At 35.4% G+C, this 11,566-nt stretch overlaps 3 protein-coding genes and 1 non-coding gene across 4 annotated transcripts in view; 2 read left to right on the top strand and 2 right to left on the bottom strand.

The window, feature by feature from the left end:
- Nucleotides 1-1,877: 1,877 nt before the first annotated feature.
- On the top strand, nt 1,878-7,723 carry Cbr-unc-25 (the record flags this gene model as incomplete). The annotated part of the gene is made up of 7 exons (XM_002640818.1): nt 1,878-1,938; nt 2,469-2,665; nt 3,775-3,902; nt 4,672-4,903; nt 5,610-6,260; nt 7,342-7,536; nt 7,655-7,723. The coding sequence occupies 7 exons, from the start codon at nt 1,878-1,880 to the stop codon at nt 7,721-7,723; spliced, it is 1,533 nt and encodes a 510-aa protein (XP_002640864.1).
- A 1,242-nt stretch (nt 7,724-8,965) lies between these two features.
- On the top strand, nt 8,966-10,599 carry CBG25812 (the record flags this gene model as incomplete). The annotated part of the gene is made up of 4 exons (XM_045243396.1): nt 8,966-9,121; nt 9,869-10,100; nt 10,441-10,483; nt 10,530-10,599. 4 exons carry the CDS (start codon nt 8,966-8,968, stop codon nt 10,597-10,599), a joined length of 501 nt encoding a protein of 166 aa, XP_045099745.1.
- Nucleotides 10,600-10,717: 118 nt separating this feature from the next.
- Nucleotides 10,718-10,789, bottom strand: CBG28812. The gene has a single exon. It is a non-coding gene (tRNA).
- Nucleotides 10,790-11,006: 217 nt separating this feature from the next.
- The window catches only part of CBG15751, a gene marked incomplete at both ends in the record, with an annotated part of 4,929 nt that continues 4,369 nt past the window's right edge, over nt 11,007-11,566 (bottom strand). Inside the window, one exon of the mRNA XM_045243395.1 lies at nt 11,007-11,214. Coding sequence (XP_045095790.1) covers nt 11,007-11,214 — 208 coding nt within the window. The remainder of the gene's footprint in view (nt 11,215-11,566) is intronic.

Genomic DNA, 11,566 nt, shown 5'->3' with positions numbered 1-11,566 from the left:
CGCGCGATTATTTTGAATAGACAATATTCAATTTTTTTTGGAAAAAAACCATATTGGATTTTTTTAGATTATTCTTTTTTTTGCTTTTTGATGGCCGGTAATTTATTGTCTTCTTTCTTTTCTCTTTTGTTTCATTTGATGCCACAAATATAAATATTGAATTGAAAACGTTTTTTTTGTTAATTTCCAGAATTTCAGGATCTTCAGAATCTTCCACAAAATAGGTTTGCAGAATTTTAAGAATTGCTTTTTTTGGTGTTTTAAGATTTTCAGAAGTTTAGAGCTTTAGAGCAGATTTCAGAGAAGTTTTGAATTTCTAAAATTTCGAATTTTTTGAATTCTTGGATTTCCTAGAATTCTAGAATTTTCTGCTTTTTATGATTTTCAGCATTTTCAGAAACTTTGGGAACTTTTGAATTTTTTGGAATTTTTAGTAATTTCAGAATTCTCAAAAAATTCAATTTCTCTGAATTTTAAGAAGGATTTCAAAGTTTTCAGAATCTCCAGAATTTCGAAATGACAGATTTTCGCAAAAATTTGGAAGATTTGAAAATTTACTTTGATAAAACATTTTTTATAGAAAATTGAATTTTTCAAAACTTTCAAAATGCCAAAAGTTTCAGAATTTTTTAGATTTTTCAGATTTTTTTCGAAAATTTTGCAATTTTCAGAAAATTCGATTTTTCTGAATTTTTCTGAATTTTTTTTGATTTTCAGATTCTGGAATTTCCACAACAGATCTAATGGAAAAATTCAAATTTTCTCAGAATTAAAATTTTTTCAAAAAAATTGTTTTTCTTGAATTTTCGGAATTTTAGAATTCAAAAGTTTTTTGAGTTTCTGAATTTCAGATTCCGAAATTCTTAGTTTTTTTTTTTGAAATTACAAAAACTAGAAAAACTAAAAACGAAAATCGATTTTCCGGCATTTTTGAGCGTTTTTCTGAAAAATGCAAGAATGGCTCAGTGGGATTTTCGATAGCAATCTGACGTCCCGGGTTCGATTCCACTTGGTGGCAAACTTTTTTGCTTTTCGTGTGGACCCTTTTTGATCATTTTACACTTCTCAGAAACCAATCTGAAGGTCCCAGGTTCGACTCCGGCCTGTGGTCAAATTTTTTTCTGGCTTAAAAAAGATGTTTCTGAAATTTTTTTGTTGTTGAAAATTGCTTGGAAGTAACTTAAAAACACCAAATAAAATCAAAAATCCCATTGAAAATCGATTTCCGGCATTTTTGAGCGTTTTTCTAAAAAATGCAAGAATGACTCAGTGGGATTTCCAACATTTCCACTACCAATCGGAACACCAGGGTTCGATTCCCCTTGGTGCCAATAGTTTTTGCTTTTTGTGTTGACCATTTTTTGACTATTTTAAACTTCATAGCTACCATTCTGAGGGGTCCCAGGTTCGACTCCGGCCTGTGGCCAAATTTTTTTTTGTTTTTTTTTTCAAAATTTTTGGTCCCAAGTACCCCAACCACTCCATGATTTCATATTTTTGTTTTTATTGTTTCTTTCCTAAAAATGACGTCTTCTTTTTCTTCCAAACAGAAGAAGTACTAATCCTTCAGAATCCTCCGAGAAAATTTTCATTTTTCAGAAGACGTCGTGACACTTCAGAAGGCTCAAGAAGATTCTTTTCTTTGTTTCCTTTTTTTGGGTTTTAACATTTCTTTCTCTGCGTCTCTCACTTTCCCCCACTCTCTCCATCTCTCTCAATTCATCATTATGGATTAGAGAAGGGGGGGGGGGGGGGGGAAGGGATGGGGCGGAGCCTAAGGAGCCACAGTAATCCTCAAGGGGGCGGAGCCTAGGGTAGAGGGGCCAAAAGGGGTAAAAGAGATTGCTCAGTTTTCCCGGAAAGAATTCTCTGGAAAAATGTCCTCTCCGGTTAAGGATGAGCAATCGGATGCGATGCTGGAGGCGTTGATTGCCAAAGGTAAATTGACCATAACTTTCTTAATTTTCGAAATTTCAGAATGAAATCTTGGTATTTGAATTTCTCACGTTTAGAGCTTCAAAATGAGTATAATCATGACTATGTTTCTTTAAATTTGAAATTTCGACTTTAAAGGCGCATAGGGGGAGGGGGCCGGAAATTCAAAATACTCGGAAGTAGGTCATGATTATACTCATTTAAAAGGTCTAAACGTGAAAAAATTAAAAATATGAATTATAATTGAAAATTTGTAAAACTAAGAAAGTTATGAGCATATTTAACAGACAAGCATTTCAGAACAACCTTTTTTCATCTATAACTTTTTTAGTTTTTAAGGTTTTGGATTAAAATTTAAAGTTTCAAATTTCTCATGTCAAGAGCTTCAAAATGAGTCTAATCATGACCTACTTTCAAGAATTTTGAATTTTCGGAAGTTTTCGAAATTCAAATGGGGCGGAGCCTAGTCGTGTTCATACTCATTTTGAAGCCCTTATCCCGCTAAATTCGAAAAAATTAATAAAATTTTTCAGAAATCCTTCCCCAATCTGGAAATTGGGAGGGAACTGAGGAGTTCTTGAATCGTGTGGTCCAGGTGCTTCTGAAGTACATCAAGGATCAAAATGATCGTGATCAGAAGATTCTGGAGTTTCATCATCCGGACAAAATGCAAATGTTGATTGATTTGTCGATTCCCGAGCAGCCGGAGAACTTGTTGAAGCTGGTTAAGGTGGGCGGTCATTTTTGAGATTTTGCATTAATTTGATCATAACTCTGCGAATTATCAAAATTACTGTATTTAAGTTTGATTTTCGGATTGCCCACGTTTAGAGCTTCAAAATGAGTATAATCACGTCTATGTTGCTTTAAACTGATTTTTCGACTTTAAAGGCGCATAAAGGGGTCCAAATTTTAAAAATTGAGGAAAGTAGGTCATGATTATACTCATTTCAAAGCTCTAGACACCAAAAATTTAAAAAGTTAAATTTTTCTCAAAAATATTGAAAACTAACCAAGTTATGGACCAAAAAAAACTCTGTAAAAATTTTAAGAATTTTGTTATGCCCATAACTTTTTTATTTTTCAGAATTTTAGGATAAAACTTATATTTTTGAATTTATCAAGTTCAGCGCTTTCAAACGAGTATAATCATGAACTACTTCCAGCCATTTGATTTTTTGACTCCTTTTGCGACTCCCGTGCGCCTTTAAGGTCAAAATTCGAACTTCACTGAATATAGTCATGATTATACTCATTTTGAAGCTCTCATTGTGGGAAATCTAAAAATCCAAATTTCACCAAATGAATTTGAGTTTGTACCAAAAAATCTGGTCCATCTTCCCTTTTTTCATTTCCTCCTCCTCCATCTTCCAAAAATCCTATTTCTGCACGCAATTTCTCCCCTTTTATGTGCCCTGCGGGCACAATAAGCACCCAATTCCCCCGTTTTCATCTTTTCACACTTCAAAATAGGATGAAAATGAGGGAAAAACCAAATCTCTAGGATCTTCCAACGTCTTGGAGGGGTTTTTCTAAAATTTCTAAAACTTTGTTATCTTCATAACTCTCTTATGTTTTAGAACTTCAGTTTGAAATTTAAATTTTTGGATTTATCACGTTTAGAGCTTCAAAATGAGTATAATCATGACTATGTTCCTTTATATTTGAAACTTTGACTTTAAAGGCGCATGAGGTGGTCGAAAATTTCCGAAAATTCAAAATTCTCTGAAGTAGGTCATGATTATACTTATTTTGAAGCAATGTCAGGAAATCGAAAATTTAAGTTTCACAGCAAAATATTCAAATTTAAAAGATTTATGAGCGAACTTCAAATTTCAGAGCTGCGAGGATGTGCTCCGTTTGGGAGTCCGTACTGGCCATCCACGTTTCTTCAACCAGATTTCATGCGGATTGGATTTGGTTTCAATGGCTGGCGAGTGGCTCACCGCCACTGCCAACACCAATATGTAAGTGGTCGGGGGGGCCGCGGACGAGGTGTTCAGAGGCGGTCGGGCGTGGTCCAACTTTAAAGTCCCCGAAAAGTATACTAATAATTGTTCAATTTATCTAACATTTCTAGACTATGCGAAACAAGACTAGAGCTTCATTTTGGTAGTTGACAACTTTTTTCTAGCTTTTCTAGTTTTTGAGATATGCGCCTTTAAACATGGCGCTCCTTCCGACCGACCCTTCCGAGAGGAGGGGGAGGCCCTCAAACATTAAAGGCGCATATCTCAAAAACTACTGTAGCTACCAAAATTTGGTAAACTACAAAAAGTGTGAAATTTTATGCTGAGCAATTTTGTAGTTGACAACTGTTTTCTAGCTTTTTTAGTTTTTGAGATATGCGCCTTTAATGTTTGAGGGTCCGTTTTCGTATAGGCCATTCAATTAGGCCCTAATGGGACCCTTCTAGAGGGTACTTTTAAATTGGGAGAAATCCTTTAAAATGGGGTTAATGGATTACTGTTGTTTCATGAGTGTAAGAGCTTAAAAGGGTGCTTAAAGAGGTAAAGGGTACTGTACTTTTATGCGTTTTCGGAGGGACTGACTTAAAAGGTTTTTTAAAGGGATTAGAAGTTTTTTTCAGATGACGTCAGGGGATTACTGTAGCACAAGAATTCTTGAGACATCAGCTAGCTAGATAATAACCTCTTTCTTATGGTGCAGGGTTTTTTAACGATTTCGGAAAAAAAATTGAAAAAAAACGGTTTTTTCAAAATTTCAAATTTCCAGGTTCACCTACGAAATCGCTCCGGTCTTCATTCTAATGGAGAAATCGGTGATGACTCGTATGTGGGAAGCAGTTGGATGGGATCCAGAAAAAGCCGATGGAATATTTGCTCCAGGCGGAGCCATTGCCAATCTCTACGCGATGAATGCCGCTCGCCATCAACTCTGGCCGCGTAGCAAACATCTCGGAATGAAGGATATTCCAACATTGTGCTGCTTTACCAGCGAAGATGAAGTTTGATGATATCATACAAGACTAGAAGATCATTTTTGTAGTTGACAACTTTTTTCTAGCTGTTTTAGTTTTTGAGATATGCGCCTTTCTCCTTAAAAAAGCGAAAAAAAAATTTGGCCACAGAGCGGAGTCGAACCTGGGGCCTTCAGATTGGTAGCTATGAAGATTAAAATATTAAAAAAAAATGGTCCACACAAAAATCAAAAAAGTTTGCCACCGAGTGGAATCGAACCCGGGTCGTCAAATTGGTAGTGGAAATGTGAAAAATCCCACTGAGCCATAAGTGCATTTTTTGGAAAAACGCTCAAAAATATAAGAAAAATGAAAATTTCCGGATTAGAAACTGGTTTTTCACATTTTTCAAGTTCTTTTGTTCTATAATTCATATATTCAACTAATTTTGCGAAAAAAAATTTTTTTTGAAATTTTTCAAAAATTAGAACTTTTCGAAAATCTGGGTTTTCGCCATTTAGGCTGTTCTACAACAGCCTAAAAATGGTCTTTACAAAAATAAAAAAGTTTTGCCACCACATGGAATCGAACCCGGGTCGTCAAATTGGTAGTGGAAATGTGGAAAATTCCACTGAGCCAAAAGTGTATTTTTCGAGAGAATCCCTATTTTTTGAGTTTTTTCAAGCAATATTCGGCAATTTAGATGCTATTTTTCATGGTTTTTAGCCCTGTTTTCAAATACAAAGTATTCCAGAGTCACTACTCAATCAAATCCGCCTCCGCAGTGCTTGGAATTGGCGCCGATCACTGCTTCAACATTCCAACCGACAAAAACGGAAAAATGATTCCAGAAGCATTGGAAGCAAAGATAATCGAATCCAAGAAAGAGGGTCTAACCCCATTCTTTGTCTGCTGCACAGCCGGTACTACAGTATACGGTGCGTTTGATCCATTGGAGCGAGTTGCCAACATCTGTGAGAGACACAAGCTATGGTTCCATGTCGATGCAGCATGGGGTGGTGGAATGTTGCTTTCCCCGGAGCATCGCTATAAGCTAGCTGGTGTCGAGAGAGCCAACTCGGTCACCTGGAACCCCCATAAACTCATGGGAGCCCTTCTTCAATGCTCCGCCTGTCTTTTCCGTCAGGATGGACTGCTTTTCCAGTGTAATCAGGCATCAGCAGACTATTTATTCCAACAAGACAAGCCTTACGATGTTAGTTATGATACTGGAGACAAGGCTATCCAATGTGGACGTCATAACGATGTCTTCAAGCTTTGGTTGATGTGGAAGAGTAAGGGAATGGAGGGATATCGCCAGCAAATCAATAAGCTTATGGATTTATCTGCCTACTTTACCAGAAGAATCAAGGAGACTGAAGGTTTCGAGTTGATCATTGAGAATGTGAGTTTGGAATTCATATTTGGGGGGAAATAAGTCAAAATAGACAAAAATATGCGCTAGAAAAAGCCAAATTATGGATTCTTCTAAAATTTCTAAAACTTTGTTATCTTCATAACTCTCTTATGTTTTAGAACTTCAGTTTGAAAGTTCTATTTTTGGATTTCCCACGCGTAGAGCTTCAAAATGAGTATAATCAGGCCTATGCTCCTTTAAACAGGGATTTTTACCCCAATTTGACCTTAAAGGCGCAGAGGGTGGGCGAAAAATCAAAATTCTCTGAAATATGTCTTGATTATACTCATTTTGAAGGTCTGGACATCACAAATTCATAAAATTAAGGTTTTCTCAAAAATATGGAAAACCAACCAAGTTATGAGCACAACAAGGTTTTTCTGAAGTTGCTATGATTTTTTGATGTGCTCATAACTGTCTCATTTTTCAGAATTTTAGCATGAAACTTTTATTTTTGAATTTCTCACGTTCAGGGCTTCAAAATGAGTATAATCATGATCATATTCCATAAAGTTTGATATTTTGACTTTAAAGGCGCATAGAAAAGGCGCATAGAAAAATAGGGTAGGAAAATTTCCAAAAATCAACATTTTTAGAAGTTAGTCATGATTATACCCATTTTAAAGCTCTCTACTTAAGAAATTCAAAAATATTAATTTTGTTCTACGAAATTGAGTTTGAACCGAAAATTTGGGTATTTTCCCAAATTTCAGATCTAAAATCCTCAAAAATTTTTCAAATTTTCTGAATTTGAGCTCTAGAGGAGTCTAGAATTGTCTAAAAATGGTCCACACAAGAATAAAAAAGTTTTGGCACCGAGTGGAATCGAACCCGGGACTTCAAATTGTTAGTGGACAATGTGGAAAATCCCACTGAGCCATTTGTGCATTTTTTGGAAAAATGCTCAAAAAAGCTGGAAAAGTCGATTTTCAAACTGAGTTTTGTTGTTTTTTGGTGTTTTTGATACATTTTAAATAATTTGAACAACAGAAAAGTGGGAAATTGAAAAAAAATATTTTGGATTTTTCCAATTTTTCGGAAATATTTCTTCATAAATCAATATTTTCAGCCGGAATTCCTGAACATTTGCTTTTGGTACGTTCCATCCAAGATTCGCAACTTGGAACCAGCCGAAATCAAGGCTCGTTTGGAGAAAATTGCTCCAAAAATCAAGGCTGGAATGATGCAGCGGGGAACTACAATGGTTGGGTACCAGCCGGACAAACAGCGTCCGAACTTCTTCAGAATGATTATTTCTAATCAAGTAAGTTAACGTTCCAAAAGTGGAGGATTTGAGGATTCTAAAAAGTCCAAATTCATTTTTACAGCGATTTTTAAAAATTGGAGCTAAAAATTTGTTTTTCAATTTCAAAATTTTTCAGGCCATCACCCGCGAGGACTTGGACTTCCTTATTAAGGAAATCGTCGACATTGGGGAGTCCCTTGAATAATTTTTCATTTTCCCGCCAAAACAAAATATTCGAATTCCCGCTTTGCTTATTTTTGCTAAAAAAATTTTTTTTCTGAAAATTCCCAGGGAATTTTGCTTTTTAGTGTCCAAAGTTTATTGTATAATAATTCCTCTCGCTTTTTAGAGCTCTTTTAAGAACACTTATTTTGCTATATAATTTATTTCTGTGCAATAATAAAGATTTAGTTGAAATAGTTGTTTTTCAATTCCAAAACATCCAAAAAAAAATTTTTTTTCGTATTTTTTCAGGGTTTTTTTGTCTGAAAATGTCTGGGAATCTTTTAAAAACACTCAGAATTCAGCAAAATCCATCTCAAATTCCATTTTTCTATCATTTTTGAGCATTTTTCGAAAAATGGCACCAATGGCGCAGTGGGATTTTCCACATTTCCACTACCAATCGGACGACCCGGGTTCGAGTCCACTCGGTGGCAAACTTTTTTAAATTTCTGTATAGACCATTTTTAGACTGTACTGGAACATTCTAGACCCGAAATTTCGAAAAATCTGGAAATTTCAGAAAAAATAATGTTTGGCTCCAAAAATTTTTTTTTCAATTTTTCAGATTTTTTTGTCTGAAAACTGCTTGAAGTTTGTTAAAAACACCAAAAATATTATAAAAACCCCTTGAAAATCGAATTTTCCAGCAATTTTGAGCGTTTTTTCGAAAAATGCCCTCTTGGCTCAATGGGATTTCCCACATTTCCACTACCAATCTGACGACCCGGGTTCGATTCCACTCGGTGGCAAAACTTTTTTGCTGCATTTTTAAAGCTTTTTTAGCCATTCTAGAACATTCTAGATGGAAAAAATGAGATTTTCGAAAAATCTAGTTTTTGAAAATTTCCGAGAACATTTTTTTGTTCAAATTTGGTTGAAAATATCGAAAAATATGGAAAAAAATAGTGTCCAACTCAAAAAAAAATCCATTTTTTTACATTTTTGAGCGTTTTTCCGAAAAGCGCAAAAATGGCTCAGTGGGATTTTCAACATTGCCAACTACCAATCTCACAACCCGGGTTCGATTCCTCTCGGTGGCAAAAAACTCATTTTTTTATGTTTCGAGTAAAAAAAATCCATTAAACGTGAAACGAAATTTTTGAAAAACAATTTTGTTTTCAAAAAAAATTATTTTTGCCTATTTCGCAAGATTTCAAATCTGAAAAGCAAGTTTGTCTTCTGAATTCTAATCCAACGTCTTCTGAATTTTTATTCCAGAATCATGAACCTAATTTCGATTTGTACTATTTCAATCACATTGCTCAGCTTAATTCCATTGATTTTCTGCAAGACGAAAGAGAACTTTCGTGGTGAACATCCGAATACTTTGAGACAAAGAAGACGTCGGAGGAAGGAGCAGAAACTGAAGGAGAATACGGTAATAAAAGGGGGCGTAGTCTCATTCTGAAAATTGCGAAAAAAAGTTTTTTAAAAATTTAAAAATTTTCCCAAAAAAGTCAAAAACCAAAAATTCGAAAAATTATTTTTTTTCAGTTTTTTGTCTGAAAACTACTGTAAGCATCTGAGAAATGACGTATTCTTTAAAATCGATCCCAAAGACACCTTGAAAACCGACGTTTCCAGCATTTTTGACCGTTTTTCCGAAAAATGCACTTTTGGTGCAGTGGGATTTTCGAAATTTGCACTACCAATCTGACGACCCGGGTTCGATTCCACCTGGTGGCAAAACTTTTTTGCTGCTTTTTCAGAGCATTTTTAGACTACTTTAGACATTCTAGATGTCAAAAATCAATATTTTCAAAAAATCTAAAACTTGAACATTTTCGAAAAAAATTTGTTTCTCAAAACTGGTTGGAAATATGAATTTTAAGACAAAAAAACTTGAAAAAAGTGATAAAACTAGTTTTCAACCCTGAAAATTCCATTTTTCTAGCGTTTTTGTGCATTTTTCCGAAAAATGCACTTTTGGCTCAGTGGGATTTTCTCCATTTCCACTACCAATATGACGACCCGGGTTCGATACCGCTCGGTGGCAAACTTTTTTGATTTTTGTGTGGACCATTTTGAGAGTATTCTAGAACATTATTGAGATGGAATTTCGAAAAAGCTGAAAATTTCAGAAAAATTTTTTTGAAAATTTTCAAAAATTCTGAAATTGTTTCAGCCGCCAACCCCAACACCACCAGAGACTCAAAAATCTGCAACACCTGAAACAAAGTCTGAAAAAGTTGAGAAAAAAGAAAAAGAGGAAAAATCGGTGGAGCCAACCCAAAGTGACCCGGACCCTGAGGCAAAATCGATGCTCAAAAAATCCAAAGAATTTTCAGGAAAAAATAAGCAGAAATTGCAAGAAAGCAAGGAATCGGGTAGAAAGAGATCTCGAGAACCGGTTACAGGTAAAATTGAAAAGTTTTGAAAAAAAAAATTGTTTTCAACAATTATTTTGGTCCATAACTTTTTCAAATTTCGAAAATTTTGACTGAAATTTAAATTTACGAAATCCCCTTTCTTAGAGCTTCAAAATGAATATAATCATGACTATGTTCCTTTCAATCGATATTTTGGCTTTAAAGGCGCATAGCCCCTCCCCCCAAGGGTCTAAAATTCGAAATTCTCTAAAGTAGGTCATGACTATACTCATTTTGAAGCTCTTGGTATGAGAAACTTGAAAATCAAAGTTTCACTCCAAAATATTTAAAATTAACCAAGTTATGGTCCAAACAAGATTTTTTACAGCCAAAGAAAAAAGTATGATGAAGACGACTCAAAAAAAGAATGGGTAAATTTTCATTTATCGGTTTTTTTGTGAAAATATCAATTTTCAGACCCCGATCAGAGTACATGGAGGATCAGAATGAGGATGAGACAATGATAGGAGTCAAGAGTATTGAGTGACCTTTTCCTTCTCTTTCTTTTCGGAATAAAATTGCCTGTCTGTGTGTCTGTGTGTCCAAACGTTCTGATATTGTCGCAATTTAAGAAAATCCCAAAAAAAGAGAAAAAAAAAGAAAATTGCCCCCACGCAGGATTGAACTACGGACCTTTGGTTTACAAGACCAACGCTCTACCACTGAGATATAAGGGCACATGAGACGAGTGTAGAGAAAAGAAGGTGATAAACGCGAGCGATGTCAGGCGATGGTAGAAGGCCAAAATCAAAAATTTTCTATTCAAAAGTTTTTGGATTATACATTTTCCAGGTGTAAAATTTAATTTCCAATCGATTGGTGTACAAATAAAAACTCTAGGATCAAAATGAACCAAGTTATGAGTCAAAATTCATTCATCATCCAGAAAAAGTTCTACATTCCGATGGTGCTTGCACCACTAGTCGATCCACTAGTCGATCCTACTGTAGTACCTGCTATAGTGCCTACTGTAGATGCTCCAGTAGCTCCGGTAGCTACAGTTTCCACGGCAGCAGTTGTATTCCCACCGAAACCAACTCCAGTGATACCTCCCGTCGTTCCAGACACGTCACATCCGTAGCGTTTGTACATTCCGCGGTACCTAAAATAAAATTTTAAAGACGCGTATCTCAAAAACTATAAAAGTTAGAAACATTTTGTTAATTACGAAATTGTAGAGCGTTAAATTTTACATATTTTTGTAGTTGACAACTTTTTGATAGCTACTGTAGTTTTTGAGATACGCGTCTTTAAAATTTTATTTTAGGTACCGCGGAATGTACAAACGCTACGGATGTGACGTGTCTGGAACGACGGGAGGTATCACTGGAGTTGGTTTCGGTGGGAATACAACTGCTGCCGTGGAAACTGTAGCTACCGGAGCTACTGGAGCATCTACAGTAGGCACTGAATTCCACCACAGTGGCGATGATATCAGATCTGCCGGTCTACTG

The sequence above is a fragment of the Caenorhabditis briggsae genome, assembly GCF_000004555.2.
Source record: "Caenorhabditis briggsae complete genome, chrIII, whole genome shotgun sequence".
Classification (NCBI taxonomy): domain Eukaryota; kingdom Metazoa; phylum Nematoda; class Chromadorea; order Rhabditida; family Rhabditidae; genus Caenorhabditis; species Caenorhabditis briggsae.
Note: the sequence above shows the minus strand (reverse complement) of the source record. Positions and strands in the feature narration are given on the sequence as shown.